This window comes from Moesziomyces antarcticus (genome assembly GCF_000747765.1).
Source record: "Moesziomyces antarcticus DNA, scaffold: scaffold_v10008, strain JCM 10317, whole genome shotgun sequence".
Classification (NCBI taxonomy): Eukaryota; Fungi; Basidiomycota; class Ustilaginomycetes; order Ustilaginales; family Ustilaginaceae; genus Moesziomyces; species Moesziomyces antarcticus.
Genome location: NW_014639002.1, coordinates 18,292 through 44,206, shown reverse-complemented (window position 1 = coordinate 44,206; position 25,915 = coordinate 18,292). Strand labels below are relative to the sequence as shown.

The window sequence follows — 25,915 nt, the reverse complement described above, 5'->3', positions numbered from 1 at the left end:
AAAACAACGTGAGCAAGCAGCCCACGCGCTCAGGCCCATGTTGATATAATAAAAGAATCATATCCTAAAAAGNACGTGCATCAGTACAAGCTCCCGGGTGTGTGAGACTTCCCGTCCACGATATATGCGAGTAGGCGGGACGTCATCTGTGGATAGCTGCATATGACAACACACCATTCTGTGGGGCACGCTATTTGGCTCGTGACTGACATCTTGTTCTGAACGACTCGGGGAAGCATGAAGGATGCATGGCGACTCATGGCTTCATGAATTTCACCTCGAACACAAATTCGTGAATCCTGATTCCTTCATATGCTTACCTGTCTCCGCCCACTCGTACTCGTGCTACTGTATCATATCCTAAAAAGCGGGGGGGGTGGCGAGGGTCAGCCACCCAGCAGCCACCCGGGGTGGCTGTTTGGGATCAGCCACCCCACAGCCACCCACACACACTTGGGTGGCTGATGGGTGGCTGCTCCCGAGAAGCCACCCCGGGTGGCTGAGGGGTGGCTGCCGGGTGGCTGATTTTCGCCATCCCCCCCGGGTGGCTGATGGGTGGCTGCTCGTCGCCACCCACCCGTCTTTTTAGGATATGAATGTGGAATTCCTTTTTAATTCCCAGCGTAGTGTGCGTCGACTTCAGCGGAAAACTTGTACGGCCTACTGTCAACCTTGACAAGTTCTTTGTTGCTTGAGTGGATGGGAAGAGTAAGTACAACAGGGAGAACCTCGGTCAGGCCCTTTATAGGTGCCACGTTTTGCTCTAGACTACTAGTGACGGCGGAAAGTTTTGAAACGAGAAACGCCCCCATGTGACCACCCAGTTTTGGGGTGGCTCACATGACGCGCAAGGAGTCTTATCCAACCAAGCTTGTTAGCCCAAGGACCAGGGTTGCCGACAAGAGATGAGAGAGGAGTGTCGAGCTCCAACTTGACCCTTCATCCTGTCTAATGAAGGCCTCGACCGTACCATCAATGCCGGAGCGGAGACCCGAGCCTTCTGCACCATCTTTGCTTAACGAGAAAGCGGCTTGCGGGGTCGGATTGAGCTCGACATTGTGCACATGGAGGTAGCGGCTGTTTGCCTTATCGATGAGCTGGACAAGGGCAGGGTGTTGTGTTGGACCGTTCTGCCTGACTTAATTTGTTCTTTGAGATGCCTGAACTTTTGAACTCCAACTAAGTTACGGCAAAAGGTGCCTGGACACCAGTGTCGAAGCTGAAAATGTACTTGCAACATGAAACCCAGCATCGCCGCATGACAACCGCCGAGAATTTAACTTGCGCGACGAGGCGAAGGAATCGACCCGCCAATGGACATCAGACACTTTGAGGGTGTAAGCCTTTTTGCTTTTCATGATTTGATTGACGACGAAGGATAAAGTAAGTTGTCGCAAGTTGAAAGAAATTTGGGCACAATTTAAGACGCTGACGTATGGGTCATTGTTCTTTACTTATGAGTTTCCGGACCGGATAGCGGTGTAAGGAATGCAAAATCATGATCTTCCCTTTTTTGCTGCGGGTTGACAAGTCTCAGACGACGCGTGATTGAACAAAACGAATGTGTCGTGGGCAGCCTACTTTGTTTCAATTTGGCTTGATTTCAACTTGAGCCCCCGCTTCGTATTCAAACGGAATCGCAAATCGGGAAACAGTCTAATTCAATGACACGAGAGCTTTCGACGAGCAGCCTGGCATGAGCCAGCGAGCAACCAGTCAGGTCCCTAGCTGCCTGGCTGATGCTCGGTATGCGATTTTTCGGTCAGCGCGGCCAGCAACATTTTGTGTGCAACTGAAAGAGAAATATGTTGACCGCTTAACTTTATGGCCGAAGACCTTTGTCACGAAATTCTTTCAAGCTAGTTGCGACGATCATATCCTGAAGAAACGTGAGCTGGCGAAAATCAGCCATCCAGCAGCCACCCTGGGTGGCTGATGGGTGGCTGATTTTCACCATCCCCCCGTGGTGGCTGATGGGTGGCTGCTCGTCGCCAGCTCGCGTTTTCTTAGGATATGACTTGTTAGGATATGATTTTCGATGCGCAATGCTTCGCCGTATCAATCATTGATTTCGAGGGTCTCAGCCGGGATTCCAAGTTTGTTTCAATGTTGAAATTCATGATTTGGCTTTTATTAGTCGCGCGAAATTTTTGCTTTTTGCTTCTTGCACTCATTCCTGGACAAAACATTCAAGCATTTAAGACAATCATGAATCATAAAGAGATCAGGTTGACGGATTGCAGATCTGAATCGTCCTCTATTCATGACTTGTCAACTGGATGATGGTCGCTTGTACAGGAAAGCACCATCTCGAAGAAAAAATCAATTCGATCAGTTCCGCTCATAAACAGCCTAGTGTGTACAGATCTCATGACTGATTGTGCAGCCCCTTCACGCTCTGTATATCAATCCTTCTCATGAATCGTTTCTTCTTCCACCAGACGTAATGCATTATTCTAGATGGCCAAGCATGTTCATATCTTTGATTCATCATTGACGAATGGATCTATGACTGTGAACCAGGATGCGCAGAAGCTGAATCTGGATCAGTTGGGGAGGAGATTGTGGATGGACCTCCAGTAGTCGCACCTCGCACCCCTGCCGCCTTCCCAAGTGTAGGCGTTCACTTTGGAGAAGTCGTTGCGCAGGCCGGGACCGGTGAAGATGGTGACATTTGCGCCGAGGTCCGGCATGGAGCCGAGGGTGCCGCCGGTCTGGTTGAGGTTGATCTGGTACGGAGTGGACGGAGAGAACTTTGGCCAATTTTCGGCCGCATTGGGCTGCGCCGGCGACGAAGACGAGTTGCCGTTGGCGAGAGCCGAAGAGATGGAAGGATTGTCCTTGGTGACAAAGTTGCCGTAAATGTTCATGAATGCCTTGACAAAGTCCGGACCCTGCACGTTGGAGGGCGGGCCGAAGTAGCCGACGACGTCGTTGCCGTGCAGAGCGGGTACAACGCTGTACTGGTAGCGGTATGCGGACCGACCGGATCCACTGTAGGCTTCGGACATCCAGTAGCTGGGGCAAACAAAGGTGAGCTCGCCATAGATGTTCTGTATGTACAAAGATCAGAGGCAAGCAGTAGGGAGGTATGGTCAACGCATGAAGTTCATCTCGATCGGATGGAGGAAAGTACTTACGTCTGCGCGTGCCTGCTGACCGTGGGCGACGGGGGAGACGCTGGTTGCGTCTGGCGAGTCGAGGCCATTGGTGGCGTAGTTGGTGGTGATGTTGGTGTCAAGAGGATACTGCTGCAGGATCTTTGTGACGTCTTCGTCCTTGAGGAGAGGGAGGAGGGTCTTGAGCCACGTTGTGAGGTCCTCTTGGGTGTTGATGGAGCGCGGAACGAACAGACCGCCCTCTGCGCCGTTGTTACCGACGAGGAGGTGTTTGCCATTGACGCGTCGGGCATTGAGCTGTTGCGAAGGCACATCCTGCACGTAGGTGCCGTCTGTGACGGGCAAGAAGGACCACGTGCCGAAGAAACTGCTGGCCGAGACCTTGACGTTGGCCTGCTGGAGCGTTTGGGAGTCCTTGGTGAGGAGACACTGGAAGATGTTCTGGTTGGTGTTGCCGTAGGCGGATCCGTTGAAGCAGCCTGCTTCGGCGGCAAAGGCGTAGTAAGATTGCGAGGGCTCAAAGTCCTTGTATCCGAACTGGAGCGGCAGGTAGGGGCTGGCGGCGATGACGTTCTTGAAGAGAGAGGTGCCGAGAGTGCCGCCCTGGCCGAGAGCATGGAGCATGACGGAGCCTCCACCGGCGGATTCGCCGGCGATGGTGACGTTCCTTGGGTCGCCGCCGAACTGGGAGATGTAGGCCTGGACCCATTCGAGCGCGAAGCGCTGATCGAGGATGCCGGCGTTGGCAACGCCGTAGCGGCTGAGCTCGTCGGAGGCGAGGAAGCCGAAAGCACCGAGGCGGTACTGGATTGCGACGCCGACAAAGTCGTTGTCGTTGGCGTTGATGATGGAGGTGAAGTCGTACTGACCGTTTCCAGCGCCGTAGCCACCGCTGTGAATCAATGACGAGAGCATATGAGCTGATCAGCAAGGGCTCCGAAACACAAGGCCAAGACGTATGAGTGCTTACCCGTGAATCCAGACCATTACGGGCAGACCGGTTGCATTTTTGGGAGCAAAAACGTTGAGGAAGAGGCAGTCTTCGTTTGCGTCCTGATACTGCTGAGTGTCTGTCTGGGCTTGAGGATTGCCAAAGGGATTTTGGGGACACTGGGAGCCGTACTGGCTTGCATCGATGACGTCGGAACGGTTGAGCGAGGGTGGCTGTGGAGGCTGCCAGCGGAGGTTGTCGGTGGGAGGCGCGGTGAATCGAATGCCCTTCCAGGAGTTGATGTTGGAGGTGGCGTTGAAAGTACCTCTGTACTGTGAGTAGCCTAGATCGACGGTGAGGTCGTCGGTAGCCTGAGTGTCTTGGCGCTTTGCGAGGAGATCGGCGAAAGGCTGCGAAGAGATGGGGGAAGCTCGAGCCACACTGCCGATGCCGAGTGCGAGCGAGAGCAGGAGGCTGCTCTGGAGGAGCGCGAAGGACTTCATCTCCGAGTTGGGCTTGATTGGGGGGAGGGCGGAACGAGAAGGACAGGGGAATGGGTCCTTGTTATATAGACGCTGAGACCGAGCTGGCGATGCTTTGTCTCTCGGTTGGCTGCGAAGGGATGAAATGCGGCGGGAACCGAGGCCCTGTTTGGAGGAGCACACGGCTGCCAAGGAATGATGGCGCCGATTGGATCAAGCTTGAGATGAAGGGCCTAGCTGGCGAAGAGCGACAGGACACGGTGGAGGTGCAGGATGATGGCCTTTAGGGATGCCGGCGGCGGGTGGGCAGGAGAAAGAAGCCGAGCAAGCCGACCAACGGCGACCGGCGACCTTTTGGGGGGTGGTGGGTGCGATGCGGGGAAGCTGGGAGCCCCAACGACCTTTTTGGCTTGCCGAGGTGGGTGGCCATGGCGGCTAAGCGAGGCCGTCTAGAACAGCGAGGAGGAGGGAGAATGCCGCTCGGCAATGCAGCCTGGCACGATGCAAGCCGGCGACACCGGACCGCTTGGTGGGCGTAGGGCGGGGTTTCGTTACCACTCGTTTGAGAGCAAACAACAGGTATCCACGGGGGTGGGCTTCCCGACGTTGCCAGCTGTCATCATTGTGAGTTGTTGTTTGAGCGGGGATGGTCGAATATTGAATATTTTTGGTGGGCATTTTTGGGGGCTTCTTTTTTACATATAAATTTAAAGTGGGATTTTTGTTGGCGCTTCGGTGCGTCTGTCAAAGTCAGGTTGTGCGCCGGCGCCCAACAACGACGCATTGGCCAACGCAACACGCGCGCTTCTGCCAAAACCGACTCAGCCTTTCCTGTGCCCTGCCTTGCCTCCTCGCCACCGCCACCATCCCATCGAAATCATCGTCACCATCATCACCACCATGGCCTCTGCATCTGCACCCGGAAAATGGGCTCGCGTCTTCAAGGTGTCGATCTACCTCAAGAAGAAGGACGACATCTCGGACCAGCAGTTCTCCGACTACTATGCCCAGACGCACGCCGCCCTCGCTGGACCCGTGCTGCTCAGGCACAACTGCATCTCCTACACCCAGGTAAGTCCGCTCTGCCGCTCGCATATCGACCAAGAATCTGCGCCGACTGATCCGCATATATCTCTCCACAGTTCCACCACATGACCGAAAAGGCCAGGGACTCGATCACGTCCATCTTTGGACCCGATGCGCTCAGCCCGCAGAACCCCATGCAGCCCATCGCCTACGACGGCTGCTCCTCGTTCGTCTTTGCCTCCATCGACGACGCACGTGGCTTCTTCCACGACCCAGAGACCGCCCAGATCCTCGGCCCCGACTCGGTCAACTTTACCAACACCGCCACACTCCAGGTCGCCATCGGAGACGAGTTTGTCGCCATTCAGGACGGCAAGCCCGCCGCATGATGCGCTTCTTCATGCCAGCTTCGGCGCAACTTGTTCGAGCATCATCCCAGGGTATCAATTGCAAACCGTAAAAGTACAACAAAACACAGCAGATAATTGCGTGGGTGATCAACCGTACAGGCCTTCATAAATGATCGAACGGATACGACGACCCAAGCCACTCGTCGATCGAGAGCGCTCCCGACAAGATGCCGTCGAGCGAAGGGAAGAGCGTCTGGTCGCCCTGCCAGTCGCTCTCGTTGGAAGCCACAGTCCGTGCTTCGCCTCCAACAGACACCGCCTCGGCCATCTTGCCCGGTCCGTCGCCCATCATGCCGGCGAAATCGGTGGGGTTGAGCCAGCTGTAGTCGGCCTGCATTGCGTTGTTCGAATCGGTCCGCGCCTCGCCCACCGACGCCACGCTCGACTCGCGCGTATGTTCCGCCGACTCTCCCTCGGCGAGACGCTTGATCTTGTCCGGCCTACCTGCCGCCGCCGCAGCCTGTCGCGCATCCAGCGGACGCTTGCGCTTGACCCTCGACGACGCGCTAAACACGCGCTGCAGCACGTCCAAAAACACATCCTTCGTCCCGCTCGTATCCAGCTTTTCTTCCGCGATCCTCTCCAGACCACCCAGTCGCGCAAACGCTTCCCGGATCTTGTCCTCGGCGTTGAGAAGCTCCTTGAGAATGCGTCGCGAGTTGCGTGCCGCTTCGCTCCCCGGCCCGGCCTTGGATAGCAGCGAGATGGCCGTTGCCAGATTCGCTCGCACCGCCGTCGCATCCAGGTCGTGCTGACGTGCACAGCACAGCTCCATCACCAGCGCCATCGCCGCTCCCAGCAGATAGAACGTCACCAACCAGAACTTGTGGATCACGCTCGACTCTTGCAGCGAGAGGATGCGGATGATGCAGCTGGCCGACGACAGGCATGCCTTGCGTGCAAACCTCCACTCGTCGTCCGTGAAGCCCGAGAGCTGATGCACGCGATGCAGACGCAGGATGCGGTTCAGATACATCAACTCGAGCATCACCGACTCCATCGCCTGATCGGGCGCATCAAACGTACGCTGCGGCGAGTATCGCAGGCACGAAGGCGTCGAGTCGTGCACCTCGTTGAGCTTGCTTACAAAGCGGTGGATCTGAGCTCGGGAGAGCAGCGAGCGTTCGTTGGAGACGTCGACAATCTCGCGGTAGAGCGTGACGTAGCGCATGCGCATCGTGATCGACGACGAGTGCGTGTAGACGTCGGGCGAGTGCAGCGTGAGGCTGTCGCCGTGGATCTCGACGTTGGCCGGCAGATTCGTGCGATTCTGCAGAGGATGCACCGAGTACACGCCAAAGTGCGCCACCGCATGCGACCAGTCGAGCCAGGTGAGGTTCCACCAGATCCGACGTCCCAGCTCGCGCCGCGCCTCGGTCCTCATGCTGATCGACGGCTGATGCGATGTTGAGCCATGGTCGAGACGCGCAAGCCCGACGTTCTGAGCCACCTTGATCGCCGAGCCGAGCAGCGCCCATTGACCGTCGGCCTGCTCTTTGCGGTTGTGCTGATAGACGCCGAGCAGGCAGATGCACGCGAGATGCTCGAGCTGCTGCGACTGCAGGAAGTTGCTCGACCACAGCAGCTGCTGGCTTCCCGTGCACAGCGTATCTGCCAGTCGCGATGCCTCCTTTTTCGAGATGCCCACGAGTTCCAGCAGCGCCGGGTCCGACCAGTGCAGCGCAAGGGCGATGACGACAAAGTAGCAGCACACCAGCGCGCTCGATACGGGGAACGCAGCGATCTGTTCGGGCTGCATCTTTGAGAGGCGCAGAAAGTCGGCGGGGCTCTCGGGGGGCAGGACGCGCGTGGTCCAGTCGACGTGGGTAAAGTAGAAGTCGAGCAGCACCGACGTGTTGGGCGGCAGGAACTGTGCGAATCGGAAGGCGACGTCGGCGGACGAGTCGGCGGAGCGCTGGTCGAGCATTTGCTCCTCGTCGGTCTCTGTATCCTTGGGGTCGCCTTCTGCCGCGGTGCCGACAGCATCGATGGGAAGACTCTTGAGTTTGAGCTTGCGACCCATGGCAGCATCTTCGAACAAATCCTGGATGTCTTGACCGATGTGGAGCTCCTGCTTGGCAGCGGCGCGATCGGCGGCAGCTAGCGGCTCGTCCTCGTGGTCGGCGGCAGAGACGAATGGCGCGCCGTTGGTGTTGGTACGGCTGTTCAGAACGTAGCGTTCGATCCGGTCCATGCGCGCCTCGAGGCGGTAGAGGCGTTCGGCATCCATGCCGATGAAGCGGTCGGATGCAAACGACGCTGCTTCCTGCAGCTCGTTCTTGGATGACGACGAGGAAGGAGGAGCGGCGCCCAGCGTGGATGCTTGGCCATCTTGCGAGAGAGAGATGGAGGCGCGATGTGGCCGGGGAGGCGCGAGCTCGCGCGTGGGCGAGGTGGCGGAGCCGAACGAGGTGGTGATGGAGGCGATGGTCTGCTGCACCTGTGTGCAAGAGGCCTGGTCTCCGCGGATGACGCAGGGGGAGCAGGGGTACTTTTTGTCACATCGCGTCTTGCGCTTGCGGCACTGCAAACAGCTGAGATTCTTGACGCTGCTGTTGGCGTTGGCCAGCGCGGCAGCGGCAGCCGCGTTGGCCGAGGTGTTGGCCGAGGACTGCGTGGACGACGAGGCAGCGGGCGGGAGAGAGGTGTCTTGCGGCGAGATGGTTGCATTGGTGGTGGCGGTGGGATCGAGGGACTGCATTGCGAATCAGCTTGGGGCTTGGAGTGGGGTTTGAGGTGTTAGAGTAGTGTCTACGAAGCCGGGGTATGAGACGCCATTGCACCGAGGGATGCGAAGGCGGACTGCAGGTAGCTGCAGGGTGTAGGTAAGCCGGTTCGAGAGATGAAGACAAGGTTTGGGTGGTGGAGGGTTCGGATGATGACGGCAAACGGCGGTCGGTAACTGACCGAGGGGCGACGGTGAGATGAAGCCAAGCTTATATACACGGGCAAGACGCGCGGACGCTGCACAGCATGCATGCAGCTGTTACTCGGCCACTTTGGCAACTTGTCGGCGCGGGCGGATACCGAGCTTTGATTCGATGGATGCCGATAATGGCAATCGATGGACAGTGCGGTGCGGGGAAAGCATGTTTGCGACCAAAAGACGGCACCGATAAACGCCCGCCGATTAGTGCTCTCCGCTGTCAACGCAAAATGAAAATCGCCAGCCGATAGCGCAGCGGACGAGATTCGCGGAGACCGTCCGCGGCTCCACATCCGCCCCTCAGATGCCGCGCACCTCGACCCGTGCGACCCTTCCCTCAACCTTGGCACAGTTGGCACAGATGGATGCATCGGCCGTGGAGAGCCAAGAGACCGCCATTCCCGTGCGCGGTGTGCGGTGCGTGTGACACTCCTCGCCTCGTGCGGGGCATGTAGCTGTCCAACTGTATGCTGCCTCGGACCTTGTCCGTCAGTAGCCGGATCGTCGTATTGAGAGCGTATCGAGGGCCATGTGACTATATAGAGCGGCGGCACGGCATGCACTCCCACCAGCTCTCACAGTGCAACCATCTGACCTTGTCCTCCTCCTCATCTCTCTCCGAGCGCCATCATGTCCGAATCATCCACATTCAAGCAGCTTAACGTCGCCATCCTGGGCGGCGGCATCGGCGGCTTCTCGGCTGCCATTGCTCTGCGTCGCGCCGGCCACAAGTGCACCGTGTACGAGCGCAGGGGCTTCGACGTCGAGGTGGGTGCCTCGATCTCGTGCGCCGCTAACGGCACCCAATGGCTCCACGACTGGGGCGTCGACGTCCAGTCCGGCCGACCCGTCATCCTCATGGAGCTCACCATGCGCGACTGGGAGTCAGGCGAGATCCTCAACCAGTACCACCTGCACGACTACGAAAAGACCTGGGGCAACGTCTACAACATGTTCCACCGCCAGGACATGCACAAGATGCTGCTCGACACCGCCGTCTCGCCCGAGGGCAAGGGCATCCCCGTCGAGATCGTCATGGACCACATCGCAGAGAACGTCGACCCGGACACCGGCATCATCACCTTCCGCAACGGCAACAAGGTGCACGCCGACCTCATCATCGGCTCCGACGGCATCCGCTCCAAGGCGCGCGTCGCCATCGGCGTCACGCCCGACATCAAGTCGGCACCGCAGACCTGCTACCGCTGCAACGTGACCAAGGAGGAGGTCGAGCGTCTCGGCCTCACCTGGGCTGCCGACCCTGCGATCCAGTTCTGGGGCGGCTACCCCAAGGAGGACCTCAACCAGTACTACAAGATCGTCATGAGCCCGTGCGCTGGCGGCGACGTTGTGTCGTTCTACTGCTTCATGCCTACCGAGCTTACCAAGCACCAGTCCGAAGGTTTCGTGTTCGAAGAGGTGCCGCCCGAGGAGATCCTCGCAGGCGCCTACTCGAAGCTCGACCCTCTGTGTGTCAAGCTGATCCAGAACTCGGTGGAGCGCAAGCCGTGGCGTCTGTACGTCCACCAGCCCTACTCGCACTGGTACAAGAAGCAGACGTGCATCCTCGGTGACGCTGCGCATCCCATGATGCCCCACCAGTCGCAGGGCGCATGCCAGGCCATCGAGGACGCCGCTGCGCTCGGCATCATCTTTTCGCAAGAGTACAGCTTCACCAACAACATCGAGGCGGGTCTCAAGCTCTACCAGGACATCCGCAAGCCAAGGGCTACGCGCGTGCAGCAGGCCTCGACACGTGCGCTCGAGAACCTCAACGAACGCATCGGCTTCTCGTCGCTCAATGCGCACGACGCCGCGCTCGCCGCCAGCGAGAACAAGCTCACCGTCAACGAGATGAACACATACGACATGAAGAAGGACATCCGCGAGACCGTCTACCCCAACCTCAAGTCGACTCCATCCGTTTCGACGCCCATCGCCAACATCAGTGCGGCGTCGACCCCGATTGCTGCCGATGCATAGCCCCTCCTCTCCTCGTGTCGGAATCGTAATTTGTTTTTGCATTGCATCCGACTGTGACGAGCGATTGTGTGCGTAGCATGAATCCAGCGTCTGTGCCTGGCATGAATGAGATTGAGGCCAGGAAGCCTCTAAGCGACGCGGAAGACGCCATACCGAAAGACTCGAGGGAGGTGGTCAACTGCAAAGGGCCCAATCCACCCACAGCGAGGGTTCGGTAAAATCTCCGAATCAGATTTCAGTTTTACAACCGCCGCCGGCCAATTCCATTCCACCCCCTCTTTCTCGCCGACATCGGACCGGCACGAGCCTCGGTCTCGCGGTGGGGAGATTCGGTCTAGGCGACACTGTTGCGACGCTCGAAGGGTGCTGAGCCGGCAATCGAATGGCAGTTGCGAGATTTCCTATCTTGGTTGCTGCCGGAGGTGCATGAAATGGCGCTAAAAATCCTGGTCTCTGCCGGTGGTGGCGCTAATTGGGCGCACGCAGCTGTCACGCCATCGTGTCGAACCATCATTCCATGGCGCCCCAATCACACTCGCACGCCGCCTGTGTGGACCCTTGCAAGCTGTCGCAATCCACCACCGCCGGCGCTTCGGGATGGTACCTTCCGTTCGAGTGTCGCGTGGACCGATCGGCAACGTCGAATCAGTCTTGTCCAGGCGTTCCTTCGGTTGGCAGGCGAGCCTCCCGTCGGTCCGGCGCTTCGGTGGTCTTTTTGCGATGACGCCTTCGATGCAGCGCAGCGCTTCTCCTATGAAATGAAGTGCACTAGCTGGCAAGCACTCGACGGTCGTTGCAGCTGCATGTTCCTGAGCGAAGTGAGGCTGCCATCTCGCACACAAGCGTGCACACATAAGATCCGCTCGTTGCGGGATGGATGAAGCTAGCTCGCCCCGCATCAAAACCTCTCGCGACCTTCAAGCGTTCGTCTCGGCAGCTCATCATGTCGAGCGCACCCTTGCCTGCGTCTGGCACACCAGAGGTGTCGCAGCTGCCCATCCTGGCCTCCGACGATAAGCCTGGTTCGATCTCTTCGGCCAACGACGAAAAGGCCGACGAGAAGGCCTCGACGCCCACTTCTGAAAAGGTCTCGACACCCACCTCTGTGCCGCTCGACAGTGCTGGCGAGCCAGTGGAGCCTCACCAAGGGGAGAAAGTGATTCGCAATGGGCGCGATGTATCCGACTACCTCATCAGCGACCGCGACGATGGGGATGCATGCTTCACCTTCCGCAGCGTCACGCTCGGTCTGGTTGGCGCTGCGTTCCAGGCTGTCCTTACGCAGATCTATCGGTTCAAGCCCACCGAGGTGACGATCTCGGGCACCTTCCTCGCCATCATCATCTACATTCTCGGCACTGCCTGGGCGCGCATCCTGCCCACACGCAAGAGCCTCACCGCGCGATTTGGCAGCCGTCTTCCCGAATGGGTCTTGGCAACGGTGCACTTTGTCAACCCAGGCAAGTTTGGGCTCAAGGAGCATGCGATCGCCTCCATCACCGCATCTAGCGCCTCGAACGGTGCGCACTCGAGCGACGTGTTTGGCACGCAGAAGCTCTTCTACCCGGACATTCCGGTGACTACCACCACCGCCGTGCTCTCGGTGCTCTCGATTGGCCTGTTCGGATACGGTCTCGCCGGTATCTTTCGGCCATTCTCCGTGTATCCAGCCGAGATGGTGTACTGGTCCACGCTGCCGCTCGTCGATCTGTTCCAGGCGTTTCACTGGGACGAGTCCTTCTCCGCACGCCGCACCAAGGCGTTCTGGTGGAGTTTCGGCGGCATGGGGCTGTACGAGATCCTGCCATCGTACATCTTCCCCACGCTCAACTCGATCTCCATCCCTTGCTTCGCCAGCATGCACGCACCCAAGCGCATCCAGCAAACGCTGACCAACATCTTTGGTGGTGCGCAGAGCAACGAAGGCATGGGGCTGCTGTCGATCAGCCTCGACTGGCAGTACATCACCTCGTCGCAGATGTCGCTGCCTTTGATCCAGCAGGCGAATTCGTGGATCGGCTATGCGGTGTGCTACATTGCCATGGCGGGGATCTACTACGGCGACGTGTGGGGCGCAAAGTCGTTTCCCTTCATGTCGACGAGCATCTTTTCCGACTCGGGACACAAGTACAACCAGACGGCGGTGTTTGTGGATGGCATTCTGGACAAGGCCAAGCTGGAGGCGGTTGGGTATCCGAATGTGACGGGCACGTATGCGTGGGGGATGCTGATGCGCAATGCGGCCATCGGCGCGCTCGTCACGCACGTCGTGCTCTTCTGGGGCAAGGATGTGCTTCGCAATCTGCGCGACGCTCGCAACAAGACCCAACCGGACCGCCACTGGAAGGCCATGCAAAAGTACCCCGAGGCGCCGCACTGGTGGTACTTGGTGCTGTTGGTCATCTCCTTCGTCTTTGGTTTGATCGTGGTGCTTACCCAGCATACGACGCTTCCGTGGTACAGCTACATCGTCTCGCTCGTCCTTGGTGCTGTGGTGGCTCCCTTCTCCGCCGTGCTGTATGCGATCCTGGGTAACGGAATCAGCACCAACAACCTCACCAAGATGATCGGCGGCGTTGTCAGCCCTGGCCGTCCTCTGGCGAACCTCTACTTCTACGCCTGGTCGCACAGCACGATTGCGCAAGTCATCAACCTGTCGAACGACTTAAAAATGGGTCAATACTTAAAAATTCCTCCGAGGGTGATGTTCGTCACCCAGGTCGGAGGAACGGTGTTCGGGGCGTTCCTCAACTATGCGATTGCATCGACGATCATCAAGTCCAAGTTCGAGCTGCTGCTGACGAATACGGGCAGCTACGTGTGGTCGGGTGCGTACTACCAGTCGCTCAACGTGAGCGCGGTGACGTGGTCGATGGCCAAGTACATGTACGGACCGGGCACGCCGTATTTCATCATCCCCATGGCGGTGCTGATCGGCATTGCGGCCGTGATTGTGCACTACGGCTTCACCCTCGTCGTGCCGCAGATCGGCAGCTTCAAGACGCGAGACCTGGTTCTACCCACCGTGTTTCTGTACTCGGCCTGGATGACCGCCGGACAGAACTGCGTCATCCTGACGACGATCGCAGTGGGTGTCGTGTCGCAGGCGGTCCTGCGTACCCGCTATCCCAAGTGGTTCAAGGAGTTCAACTATATTGTCGGAGCCGGCTTCGACGGCGGCTCGCTGCTCGTCATCTTTATCCTCAGCTTTGCCGTGTTTGGCGCGGCGGGCACCGAGCATCCGTTCCCAACATGGGCGGGCAACCCGGCAGGATTCCCCGACTACTGCCCCGACCCCTCCTCTTCGTAGACACGCACGGATCGTAGAGAGGCAAATTAGAATTGACGACTGTGTGAAGCGTGTTTGGGCGGCTGTGTGTTGTTATTCTTGTTGTGCGAGTGTATGCGGATTAGACAAGGCTCTTGGGGGCGGGGAGGACGGGCTGACCTTCGGCGGTGACATAGGCGCTGGAGAGACCGCCGTCGACAAGCAGATCGTGTCCGAGCACGTACGACGATTCGTCGGTCGCCACTGTTGTGACACCAAGGCAAGAATGTCAGCTTACGGGCGCTACTCGGTGTGGTGGTGTGAGAAGAGTACGTACGGAAAAGCACGGCCTTGGCCTGCTCGACGGCCTCGCCGAATCTGCCGAGGGGCAGATGGGTGAGTCTGCGGTTGAGCTTTTCGGGGGTGTTGAGGAAGTCCATGAGCAGCGGGGTCTGGAGCGGGCCGCTGTGGCGTGGCAAGCCAAAGTAAGAAGGCGAGATTAGCGATGATCGAGGCTGTACTGGTAGGGTGGGTTGGCACGTACGGGCAGAGCGAGTTGACGCGGATGCCTTCGCGTGCGTGAACCATGGCGAGCTCACGCGTCATTGCGAGGACGGCGCCCTTGGATGCGGTGTAAGCGATCTGAGGGGTGGCAGCGCCCATGACGGCTACAAAGGAGGCGGTGTTGATGATGGAGCCGCCGACGTGGAGGTCCTTGGACTCGTCGGTGGGGTTGTTGCGCATGGCGATGATGGCGTGCTTGCAGCCGTACCAGACGCCCTTGACGTTGATGGCCTGGGTGAGGTCCCAGATCTTTTCTTCGGTGTTGAGCGCGTTGTCGTCGGCGGGGTGCATGATGCCGGCGTTGTTGAACTGTCAAAGTCGAAAGGGGTGAGCCTATGGAACGTCATACGATTGTTGGGTGGGGTCGCGGCTTACCATGACGTCGAGACGGCCAAACTCGTCTACTGCACGCTTGACAATCGCCGCCACCTCGTCCTCCTTGCTGACATCGCACTTCATTGCAATTGCCTTGACGGGAGGCTGTGCGTCCTTGAAGCGCTCGTTGACAAGGTCGGCGGTCTTTTGGCAAGCGTCGATGTTGATATCGGCGAGCACGACGCTAGCACCCTCGGAGGCGAAGAGCACTGCGCATTCACGACCGATGCCGCTGCGATCATTGAACCAGACGCGTGTGAGAAGTCAGCGAGCGTGCAAAGAGCTGAGAGTGTTTGGAGAAGGACAACTTACGAGCCACCGCCGGTGATGACGGCCACCTAATGCATCCAAAGAGGGGGGTGGACGAGAGGTCAGCGACAGACGCGCCGATTGGGATGCGCGTGGACGACGACTTACGCGATGAGGAAGACGAAGACCAGGCATGTTGATTGGATGCGGTTGTGAGTGAGCTGTGATGATGGTGTGATGTTGTGATGGTGTGATGGTGATAGAGAGAGAGAGAAAAGCTCGAGAGCGACGGCGTCGGTCGGACCGACAGCGGCTCCTCCGCACGCACACGCACACCCACACGCACACCCACGCTCTTCGGAAGTTGGCCGGCTGGGCCTGCCTTATCGCGCGGCGCTTCCGACGCGCAGACGGGCGCTTGCGAAGCTTTAAAAAGCGGAGGTCCGTGCCGCGGCCCAATTACCGGCGCCAATTTCACGGGATTTTGCACGGCCCAAAAGCGGCGCGTGACCTTCTCTGCACACTCTCCAATCACAGCGACCAACGCCCTGGCTATCTCATGCACGATCCATTGCGGCTCTACAGTGGCGAACAATGCAATCTACGATCAGGCCTTGCGCAGACGCATGTGGATCGCCTTGGGCTGCGTGAGCTGGTCGAATCCAAGCGTGCTCAGGCTGACGCCACGTCCGCTGTCCTTGACGCCCGTCCAGGGAAGCGCAGGGTCGAGCACGTCGGCACGGTTGAGGTATACGGTGCCCGTCTCGAGCTCGGTGGCGAGGCGGTCAAACGCAGCCGCCGACTCGGCATCCTCGATGTTGGTCCATACGGACGCGGTGAGGCCGTAGTGCGAGTCGTTCATCAGCTGGAGCGCCTCGTCGTCCGAGGAGACCTTCATGATGCCGATGGCAGGTCCAAACGTCTCTTCGGTCATGATCTCCATCGAATGGTCGACGTCGACGAGCACCGTGGGCGCCACCAGCGCAGTGCCAGCTTTGGCTTCGGGGAAGAGCTCGGCGGGAATGAGGTTCTTGGCGCCCTTGCTCAGAGCATCGTCCACCTGCTTGCGGATGCGCTCGGCCGAGGCGAGGCTGACCACGGGGCCAAGAGAGACGCCCGACTGGCTCGGATCGCCCAGCTTGTACTGCTTTGCCACGCCGACAAACTCGTTGACAAACTCGTCAAACACCGAGGCGTGCACGTAGATGCGCTCCACCGAGCAGCACGACTGGCCCGAGTTGAACATGGCGCCGTCCACCAGCTCTTCGGCCGCCCACTTGATGTCGGCGTCCGCACGCACGTACGCAGGATCCTTGCCGCCGAGCTCCAGACCGACGCCCTTGAAGCCCGGTCCGTCGGCCGCCGCCTTGGCGAGCGCCTTGCCACCGGCAACGGAGCCAGTAAAGATGAGGAAGCCGATGCGCGGATGAGCTGCGAGCTTGGCGGTCGTTTCAAAGTCGAGGTGGGCGATGTGCAGCAGACCCTTGGGCAGACCCGCCTGCTCGAGCGTGCGCTGGAAGCTCTCTGCCGTGAGCGGCGTCTGCGGCGACGGCTTGAGCACCACCGCATTACCAGCGAGCAGCGCGGTGATGAGGCCGTTGACGGTGGTGAGGTACGGATAGTTCCACGGCGTCACGATGCCCACCACGCCGAAAGGATCGCGGCGGATAGCAAGCTTGAGGTTGGGCGTCTCGGTCTCGGTGCGCGGCGAGTCGGCCAGGCACTCTTCCGCCACCTTGCAGAGGTATCGGCATCGCTGGAGCGCGCCCTTGATCTCGCCGGCGCACTGCGAGGCAGGTCGGCCCATCTGCTCAGAGAGCTCCTTTCCGAGCGCCTCCTTGTCCGCATCGAGCAGCGCCATCCACTTGGTGATGATCGCCACACGCTCCTTGACGCTCACCTTGGCCCACGACTTCTGCGCTGTGGCCGCAGCATCGATGGCTTGGTCGAGCTCGGCAGCCGAGAGCAGCTGCTTTTCGCACACGACGCTCTGGTCGTAGGGCGCGATAGTGGTCTGGATCGAGGACGACGACATTGCTGTTGTTGGGTGATTGAGTTGATGAAGGTGGTGGTGGTGGCGAGGGGCGAGTGGAGGCGGAACTTCCGAAAAGCACTCGCGCCACATTTTGGCCGGCACTTCCGAGCAGCTGACTGTTGCTTTGAGCGGCTGCGACCCGCGTGTCCAAGAATCGAGCCAGAAGAGATAAGGCACCTTGCGAGTCAGAACCCACAGAGTTGTGCCTCGGCACTTTTGGGCGCCTCTCGGCTGGCCCGTGTGTGCTGCTGCGCGTGCTCGGACCATCGCCGACAATCAATTGATCAAGCTGCATGCAGCCTTCGGAACATGGCCGACACTGCAACACTCACTCTGCGGACCAGCCGACCGGAGCATCCGACTCGATATCAGTCGGTCGCGCGACCCTCACCATCCCCCCTAACGATCCGTCACCATCCTCACCACCACCATCACCTCCGCCGCCTCACACCATGTCCGAAAAGCAGAAATCCATCGCCTACGGCGACCTCGAGGAGCTCCTCCGCAATGACAACAAGGTCAAGCTAGGCGGCGTCGACGTCGACGGCATCGTGCGCGGCAAGTACGTCTCCAAGAGCAAGTTCCTCTCGGCGGCCAAGCCCGACTCGGACTTTGGCTTCTGCTCGGTCATCTTTGGCTGGGACATGCACGACCAGGTCTACTCCAAGGAGCTGCTCGTCTCCAACAAGGCCAACGGCTACCGCGATCTCTCGGCGCGCATCGACCTCGACTCGTACCGTCGCATCCCGTGGGAGGACAATCTGCCGTTCTTCCTCATCCGCTTCTTCAACCCGGACGGCTCGCCGCTCGCCGTGTGTCCGCGCAGCCTGCTGCGCTCCGTCACCCAGACCGCACAGCGCGATCTCGGGCTGGTCTGCATGGCCGGCGCCGAGTTCGAGTACTTTCAGTTTGCAGAGACCGCGCAGAGCCTCGAGGCCAAGGGATTCGTCAATCTCACGGCGCTCACGCCGGGTAATCACGGCTACTCGATGCTGCGCACCACGCTCAACAAGGACTACTTTCTCGAGCTCTTTGACGCCGCGCAGGCGTTTGGCATCGACATCGAGGGACACCACACCGAGACGGGCCCGGGCGTGTACGAGACGGCGCTCGCCTACACCGAGGTGACGCGCATGGCCGACATGGCGGTGCTCTACAAGCTGCTCGCCAAGTCGGTCGGCATCAAGCACGGCATCATCCCCACATTCATGGCCAAGCCCTGGGCCAACCTCGCCGGCTGCTCGGGCCACATCCATGTGTCGCTGCGCGATCCGACGACGGGCAAGAACGTGTTTGGGCTGAGCGCCGACGAGATCGCCGCGGGGGGTCGCAAGGATGCGCCGTACGACGATGTGCGCTATCTGTCGGTGGTGGGCGAGCAGTTTTTGGCGGGCATCATGACGGGATTGCCCGACATTATGCCTCTGCTGTGTCCGACGGTCAACTCGTACAAGCGTCTCACCACGGGCGAGGCATACTGGGCGCCCAACATCTGCTCGTACGGCTACGACTCTCGTCTCGTCTCGGTGCGCATCCTGGGTCCACCGGATGCTCCCGACTACGCCACGCGCTTCGAGGTGCGCGTGCCCGGTGCCGACCTGAATGCGCAGTACGCCTTTGCGGCTGTGTTTGCACTGGGCATGTACGGTATCCAGCACAAGCTGTCGCTTCCCTTTGCACCGCTCGATACGACGCGCAGCCTCAAGGACCAGGATCTGGTGTACCTGCCTACCTCGCTCGAGGCGGCGACGCAGAAGTTCATGGCGAAAGACAGCTTGGCACGCAAGGTGCTGGGCGATACGCTCGTCGACCATTTCGGCGGCACGAGACTGCACGAGGTGCAGCTCTTCAACCAGACCGTCACCAACTGGGAGATGCAGCGATACATGGAGCTCATCTAAGATGGGCCGAGTCGCGCAGGTGCAATGGAATGGTTAGCAAGTGGAAGAGCGGGCGGGTTTGCACCGGTGCGGCTGGTCGTGGATGAGAGCAACGGCGCGGAGTGAGGGTTGACGGCGAGTGCTGGCGTGGCTGGGAGGCGGATGCGGCACGACACAGCGGAACAAGTGCGCGGTGGAGGATGGGTGGCCAAGGCGAGGTTGCGACTGCCACATGGATGCGTTGGGTTTCCCGGATGGTCAGCACGAAGGACAGTTGCTGGCACGGCCGCACTTGACTCCCACCTGATGCGAAAGGAAAACTATATTACGATCCTACTGAACGACATTCTAAAAATCTTATCTCAGAGCTGCATCTACTGGACGGAAACGTAGAGCCTGCCCTCGTACGGCTTGAGGGTGCCCTTTTTGCCATCGGCCCTCGTATCGAGCACCGCCTCTACATTGCCGACCTCCTCGGGCACCTCGTACGTCTGCTCCTCGGCAGTAAAGTTGAGCACGACAAACGCCTTTTCACCGCCCTCGGCGATCTTGATAAACTTGAACATCTTTTCATCCTCCTCCTCGACCAACCTAAACTCTCCCCTTCCAAGCAGCGAGTTACGCTGCTTTCGAACGCCGATGGCCTTGCGGTAAAAGTTGAGCACCGATTCGGGGTCGTCCTGCTGGGCAGCGACGTTGATGGTGGTGTAGTTGTCGTTGGTTCGCATCCACGGCTTGGTCGTAGGCGTCTTGCTGAATCCTCCATTGGGAGCCGACGACCACTGGACGGGAGTGCGGGCATTGTCACGACCCGTCTTGTTGACGTTCTGAACCGCCTGCTCCAACGCAGCCTTGTCGCCGTTGGTACGCTTCTTGACCGCAGCAAAGTAGTTGATGCTGTTGACGTCGAGGTACTCCTCGGCACCCCAAGTCGAAGGAACATTGGTCATACCAATCTCCTCGCCCTGGTAGACGTACACGGTACCGGTGAGCGCCATGTTCATGAGCGCCAGCAGCTTGCCCGAGTCGGTAATGTGTTCGGGCTTGTCCGATGCGAAGCGCGAGATGGAGCGCGACTGGTCGTGGTTCTCGATAAACACGGTGGTCCACGCATCGTTGCCCTCGGTGAAGCGCTGCCACTTGTTGACGATGCGCTTCATGTCCGGCAGGCCAAACTTGACCAGCTTGAGGAGGTCGACGGGGTCGCGGCCGAGGTCGACCAGGTCAAACTGGAACACCTCGCTCAGCTCGTTTTCGGCCGCCGAGACGTAGCGCACCACGTCGGCGGTCTTGGGCGTGTTGGGGAGCTCGCCGACGGTCATGGCGTCGTACCTTTCGAGGATGGCGCCCATCTCCTTGAGGTAGGTGTGCATCATGGGGCCGTTGCAGTAGAGCATGCCGGCGGGCTGGGTTTCGGCGCCCTCGTCGACGATGGGCGCGTCGGGGAAGTCCATGGGCTTGGAGTACATGTTGACGGTGTCGACGCGGAATCCGTTGACGCCCTTTTTGAGCCAGAACTCCATGGCGCTCTTGTAGATGGCGTTGCGGCAGTCGTCGTTGGTCCAGTTGAGGTCGGGCTGTTCGGGGCAGAAGAGGTGGAGGTAGTACTCCTGGGTGGTCTCGTCCCAGGTCCATGCGGGCTGGTTGAAGTTGGACCTCCAGTTGTTGGGCGGCCTGCGCGTGCCGTCGGCGTCGTACTTGGCGGGCCTCCAGATGTACCAGTCGCGCTTGCTGCTGTCCTTGGCGGAGCGCGAGTCTTTGAACCAGGCATGCTGGTCCGAGGTGTGGTTGACGACGAGGTCGAGGATGAGCTTGATGCCGCGCGAGTGGCACTGCTTGATGAGCTCGTCCATGTCGGCGACGGTGCCGTAGGGCGGGTAGACGGACTCGTAGTCCGAGATGTCGTAGCCCATGTCGATCTGGGGCGAATCGTACATGGGCGAGAGCCAGATGGTGTTTACGCCGAGCGACTTGATGTAGTCGAGCGACTGGATGATGCCCTGGATGTCGCCCATGCCGTCGTCGTTGCTGTCGCGGAAGGAGGCGGGCCAGATCTGGTACACGATGGCATCGCGGAACCAAAAGGTGCGCGAGCTCGAGCCCACGAGCGAGTCGTTGGAGGGCATTTTGCGGGGATGTAGCGGGAGGAACACTTGCTTGTGAGGAGTGGAGAAGAGAAGAGACGGAGCGAAGGCCGTTCAAGTACGTTCTCTGTCTGCGCGATGTGAGCGCAAGGAGTGACAGAGTGGTTGAGCTTGTGCTTGTGCGAGTGTAACGTGAGCGGGTGTGTGGTGGAAGGGTCGGACGGCGAGGCCTTTGGCTTAAGAGCGTTGGGTGGATGCGGGGGCGAAAGGGCTCAGTTCGAGGGTCCCAGTGTCGATGCGGGGCGGCTGGACTGTGCGGCGACCTTTATTTTCTTTTGGTGGCGAAATCGCACTCCGGCTCGGATGGACGCCGGGCGCACTGGATCCGACGACGACGCCCAGTCACCTCGGCGAGATTCAACCCCACACTCCGAGAGGCTGCTCAAGAAGCCGGACGTGGGGGCCAACGCGCCCTTGTTGCAATGGTACCGTCGCTTGGCGCGGCGTGATTGCGACTGTGATTGCTCCGTGGATCAGCCGGCTGTTTGGGCTGTCTGTGTTGGAGACTGGGAGTTGCTCCGACGATGCAACGAGGAGAGCACTGTTGGTCTCGGCGTAACTCGCTGCGTTGGTGATTGTTAGAGCGTAGCGAGAGGCGGGTGTGCGGCTCCAAATTGGGCGCGAATGGTCACGAAGCACGGCGTGATGCCGACGCACGGCCGAGGATCACCCGAAAAGCAGACGAAAGTGCACCAGTTGACCGGCTTTGCTGACGGCCGAGAGCGGCTTTGTCGCCGCCTCGAGCTGGATTCGCAATTACGACATCGAGCGAAGCTGCGCCGAGACTCGACCTTGTCACCAGCCCGGATCCCGGACCAAGCTGGAGAGAGCCTCGGTCAAGTGACGCTGGCTCGACTGCCATTGCCGGACAGGGCTGGTGGTGAATCTCGCCGAAGATCTTCCGTCGAGCGCTGGCCAGGCGGCTCCCTCCATCCATGCGCTCGACAAAAGCCCACGCCACCGAAGAATCGCCGCGGCCAGGGTCTGTGACGGTACCATGCGATGCGCTGGTGGCTGCATCGTGCCGTGCTTCTGCATCAACGCTCCTTCCAGACTGGACCCTGGCCAGAAGCAACCCGGCCGAGGATGCGCCGTTCCCCGCATCGCCCGGTCGCTGCCTCCCCGCATGCTGCACACTGCATTGACGAGCCAGCCAAGCTGATCGGCCAAGCGGCGGTGTGCCTAGTGCCTAGTGCCTCGTGCCGCACGCCAATCCCCGTGCCATGTGGTGCGGTCTTGGCTGAGAAGCAAACGAATCGATCGCTCGATGGAACGTGAAAACACGTTCAGCTGACCATGCTCTACAGTACATACGTCGCGATGAACGGACGATGAAGGCGGACAATGGGCACGATCTGGCGGGCAAGGTAGGGCGGAGCTGCAACTATCCTCGGTTGCCTGATGTCAGCCCTTGGTGTTGGAGCTGCATCGACTGCATTTCCAGCCGAGCTCGAGCGGGAAAGACCCTCGCTCTCTCTCAGCTCGGCGCATGTGGCCGCTGTGGGGTAACTCGAGCCGAACCCAACCCAATTCGATTTACCTTTTTCCTGCCCAGACCCAGACCCAGTTGGCCAAATTGGCATTGGCATTCATGCGTCTGGCTCGGTGCTCGAGCGTGTCCGTATTGGCAGCATGACGATCGTAAGCTCATCGCTCATGGCTCGCGGTGCTCGACTCCTACTCGAGGCTTGGCGGACGTCGAGCCGACCAACCAGCGCGGGGCGGCAACGCAGCGACGGCCATTCGCAGAGCCCAGCCAGCAGCAGCAGCAGCACACCACCTGCGGAGCTCGAACTGAACCACGACCGAGATTCCTCCGCCAGGCCAAATTGGACCAATCGCCCGTCACGTCTGCCCCGCTTCTGCCCCGCTTTGGAGCACTGCCCCACTGCCCCCGCCTTTTTTCTCTTTCCCACAATGGAAGCCTGCACCTCGCCTCGCCCTGCCTCCCCTCGTCTCCACAGCATCCATGCCAAATCGCACGACCGAGACCACTCCTCGGAGCCAAGCTCTGCCCCAGCTTCCACCACACCCCGCACTCCTCTCACCCCACGAGGCACGCCCGGAGTCGAGACATCCATCATGCTGCCGCCCCTCTAGAGCATCTCTCCATCCCGACGGCGTGTGCTTTGCGCCCAACCCACTGCTCCGAATCCGCTCCTTTCTGGCCTCTCTCCGCGTTCCCGCGCCTTTCTTTGCCCTTTGCCTTGCGCTCTGACGGCCCTTCCGAACGCTCTACTCCATCGTCACTCGCCGCTCCTTTCCCCTTCGCCACGAGCTCGGTCGAATTGTGCTCTCTCGGCGCTTCGGCTCCTCCGCTGTGGGTCCGTCTCTCCTCCCCAACCATCACGCTGCACCTCTGCTTCAGGCACCGGCACATCCGCTGCCGCCATCATACACTCCACTGCCAACCATCCGCCAATGTCTATATTACCCGTCCATCCCTGAGTCCATCTCCCCACCTTTTCTCGTCACCAATCCACCTCCACTCCTCCTCTCCCCTACTCTCCTCCTCACTCTACCGCAACAATGGTCTTCCACGACGGCGACGACGTCGCTCGCATCGACTCCAAGGCCGCCGCCGCCATCGCTTCCAAGGTCGAGGACTACGACGCCCTCGTTCACGATGCCGCAGAGGCAACCCAGAAGCAGGAGAGGATGAGCGTCGGCAAGGCCATCAGGACCTACCCGCAGGCCATCTTCTTCTCGGTCGTCCTCTCCCTCGCCGTCATCATGGAGGGGTAAGTCTCGATCCATACCGCCAGCTCTCTACGATCCATTCAGCTGACTCCTTGTTTTCTTCGTCTCCCTCTCCTCCACAGCTACGACACCCTCCTCATCGGCAACTTCTTCGCACAGCCCGCGTTCCAGCGCAAGTACGGCGTCTGCAAGCCCAACGGCGAGTGCGAGATCCCCGCCCCGTGGCAGACCGGCCTCACCAACGGCTCCCAGGTCGGTTCCATCATCGGCCTCCAGCTCACCGGTATCGCCTCGGAGCGCTTCGGCTACCGCAAGACCATCCTCGCCGCCCTCATCGCCATGACCGCCTTCATCTTCATCCCCTTCTTCGCCCCCAACCTCACCGTCCTCCTCGTCGGCCAGATCCTCCAGGGCCTCCCCTGGGGTGTCTTCCAGACCCTCACCACCTCGTACGCCGCCGAAGTCACCCCCGTCGCCCTCCGCCCTTACCTCACCACCTGGGTCAACGGATGCTGGGTCGTCGGTCAGCTCATCGCCTCGGGCATCCTCCGCGCCACCGTCAACCGCACCGACCACTGGGCCTACAAGATCCCCTACGCCATCCAGTGGGTGTGGCCCGTCCCCATCTTCATCGGCTGCTGGTTCGCCCCCGAGTCGCCCTGGTGGCTCGTCCGCCAGAACCGCCTCGAGGATGCAAAGCACTCGCTCCGCCGCCTCGCCGCCTCCGGCTCCGAGTTCACCGAGCACGAGGCCGACCAGACCGTACAGATGATGATCCACACCAACGAGCTCGAGAAGGCCGCCGCCGAGGGCGGCTCCTACTGGGACTGCTTCAAGAGGACCGACCGTCGCCGTACCGAGATCGCCTGCGTCGTCTGGCTCATCCAGGTCTTCTGCGGTGGCCCCCTCATGGGTCTTTCTTCCTACTTCTACACCAAGGCCGGCCTCCCCACCGACCAGGCTTTCAACCTCACCATCGGCCAGTTCTCCATGGGTCTCGTCGGCACCATCAGCTCCTGGTTCCTCCTCAAGAAGGTCGGCCGTCGCCCCCTCTACCTCTACGGCCAGATCGCCCTCTTCTTCCTCATGATCACCATCGGCGGCCTCGCCTTCAAGTCGGACGACAAGAACGTCTCGTGGGCCATCGGCTCCATGCTCCTCATCTTCACCTTCATCTACGACCTTACTGTTGGACCGCTCTGCTACTGCATCGTCGCCGAGATCTCGTCCACTCGTCTCAGGGCCAAAACCGTGGTGCTCGCCCGTAACGCCTACAACATCGGCGGCATCATCGCCAACATCCTCTCGCCTCGCATGCTCAACTCGACCGAGTGGAACTGGGGCGCCAAGGCCGGCTTCTTCTGGGCAGGCACCGGCGCCATCTGCATCATCTGGACCTTCTTCCGTCTGCCCGAGACCATGAACCGCTCCTACGGTGCCCTCGACATCCTCTTCGAGCAGAAGGTCTCGGCTCGCAAGTTCGCCTCCACCGAGGTCGACATGTTTGCCTCGCACACCCAGGCCGTCGCCCACGGCACCAGCTCCGTCGACGACGAGAAGTCCAGCTCCACCGACAAGGTCGACGGCGTCGTCGCCAACACCACCGGCCTCGGCTACAAGTACGAGGCTTAGAACAGCAGCACCCAAACATTCCTCTTCGTCCTTGCTTCAATGCTCCGTATTCCCCCTCACATCCAGTCTTTGTAAAACATGTAACGGTCTTCACTCCATGCCCTGCTCCCAATGGATTCTCTTGCCTCGTCTATGTTCGCTGTGTGTGGTCTCCACTCTCTTCGCTTCCGATGGATCTTCTGCCTTATCCC

At 59.9% G+C, this 25,915-nt stretch overlaps 11 protein-coding genes across 11 annotated transcripts; 6 read left to right on the top strand and 5 right to left on the bottom strand.

Annotated features, from left to right (window-relative positions):
- Window positions 1-2,546: 2,546 nt before the first annotated feature.
- PAN0_008c3390 (carboxylesterase 2) lies at window positions 2,547-4,553 on the bottom strand (the record flags this gene model as incomplete). Its single annotated transcript, XM_014800891.1, has 3 exons — window positions 2,547-3,053; window positions 3,141-4,011; window positions 4,090-4,553. The coding sequence occupies 3 exons, from the start codon at window positions 4,551-4,553 to the stop codon at window positions 2,547-2,549; spliced, it is 1,842 nt and encodes a 613-aa protein (XP_014656377.1).
- A 465-nt stretch (window positions 4,554-5,018) lies between these two features.
- On the top strand, window positions 5,019-5,947 carry PAN0_008d3389 (dimeric alpha-beta barrel protein; the record flags this gene model as incomplete). Its single annotated transcript, XM_014800890.1, has 3 exons — window positions 5,019-5,156; window positions 5,283-5,603; window positions 5,675-5,947. 3 exons carry the CDS (start codon window positions 5,019-5,021, stop codon window positions 5,945-5,947), a joined length of 732 nt encoding a protein of 243 aa, XP_014656376.1.
- A 124-nt stretch (window positions 5,948-6,071) lies between these two features.
- PAN0_008c3388 (nucleus protein) lies at window positions 6,072-8,669 on the bottom strand (the record flags this gene model as incomplete). The annotated part of the gene is made up of 1 exon (XM_014800889.1): window positions 6,072-8,669. The coding sequence occupies one exon, from the start codon at window positions 8,667-8,669 to the stop codon at window positions 6,072-6,074; it is 2,598 nt and encodes an 865-aa protein (XP_014656375.1).
- Window positions 8,670-9,524: 855 nt separating this feature from the next.
- On the top strand, window positions 9,525-10,877 carry PAN0_008d3387 (salicylate hydroxylase; the record flags this gene model as incomplete). Its single annotated transcript, XM_014800888.1, has 1 exon — window positions 9,525-10,877. One exon carries the CDS (start codon window positions 9,525-9,527, stop codon window positions 10,875-10,877), a length of 1,353 nt encoding a protein of 450 aa, XP_014656374.1.
- Window positions 10,878-11,820: 943 nt separating this feature from the next.
- PAN0_008d3386 (peptide transporter mtd1) lies at window positions 11,821-14,187 on the top strand (the record flags this gene model as incomplete). Its single annotated transcript, XM_014800887.1, has 1 exon — window positions 11,821-14,187. One exon carries the CDS (start codon window positions 11,821-11,823, stop codon window positions 14,185-14,187), a length of 2,367 nt encoding a protein of 788 aa, XP_014656373.1.
- A 100-nt stretch (window positions 14,188-14,287) lies between these two features.
- PAN0_008c3385 (short-chain dehydrogenase) lies at window positions 14,288-15,528 on the bottom strand (the record flags this gene model as incomplete). The annotated part of the gene is made up of 6 exons (XM_014800886.1): window positions 14,288-14,409; window positions 14,483-14,610; window positions 14,690-15,018; window positions 15,085-15,316; window positions 15,397-15,422; window positions 15,502-15,528. The coding sequence occupies 6 exons, from the start codon at window positions 15,526-15,528 to the stop codon at window positions 14,288-14,290; spliced, it is 864 nt and encodes a 287-aa protein (XP_014656372.1).
- Window positions 15,529-15,940: 412 nt separating this feature from the next.
- On the bottom strand, window positions 15,941-17,368 carry PAN0_008c3384 (succinate semialdehyde dehydrogenase; the record flags this gene model as incomplete). The annotated part of the gene is made up of 1 exon (XM_014800885.1): window positions 15,941-17,368. The coding sequence occupies one exon, from the start codon at window positions 17,366-17,368 to the stop codon at window positions 15,941-15,943; it is 1,428 nt and encodes a 475-aa protein (XP_014656371.1).
- Window positions 17,369-17,661: 293 nt separating this feature from the next.
- On the top strand, window positions 17,662-19,269 carry PAN0_008d3383 (glutamine synthetase/guanido kinase; the record flags this gene model as incomplete). The annotated part of the gene is made up of 1 exon (XM_014800884.1): window positions 17,662-19,269. One exon carries the CDS (start codon window positions 17,662-17,664, stop codon window positions 19,267-19,269), a length of 1,608 nt encoding a protein of 535 aa, XP_014656370.1.
- A 353-nt stretch (window positions 19,270-19,622) lies between these two features.
- On the bottom strand, window positions 19,623-21,374 carry PAN0_008c3382 (maltase; the record flags this gene model as incomplete). Its single annotated transcript, XM_014800883.1, has 1 exon — window positions 19,623-21,374. The coding sequence occupies one exon, from the start codon at window positions 21,372-21,374 to the stop codon at window positions 19,623-19,625; it is 1,752 nt and encodes a 583-aa protein (XP_014656369.1).
- Window positions 21,375-22,327: 953 nt separating this feature from the next.
- Window positions 22,328-23,492, top strand: PAN0_008d3381 (uncharacterized protein; the record flags this gene model as incomplete). The annotated part of the gene is made up of 2 exons (XM_014800882.1): window positions 22,328-22,502; window positions 22,948-23,492. 2 exons carry the CDS (start codon window positions 22,328-22,330, stop codon window positions 23,490-23,492), a joined length of 720 nt encoding a protein of 239 aa, XP_014656368.1.
- Window positions 23,493-23,921: 429 nt separating this feature from the next.
- Window positions 23,922-25,724, top strand: PAN0_008d3380 (general alpha-glucoside permease; the record flags this gene model as incomplete). The annotated part of the gene is made up of 2 exons (XM_014800881.1): window positions 23,922-24,133; window positions 24,215-25,724. 2 exons carry the CDS (start codon window positions 23,922-23,924, stop codon window positions 25,722-25,724), a joined length of 1,722 nt encoding a protein of 573 aa, XP_014656367.1.
- Between the last annotated feature and the right edge of the window lie 191 nt (window positions 25,725-25,915).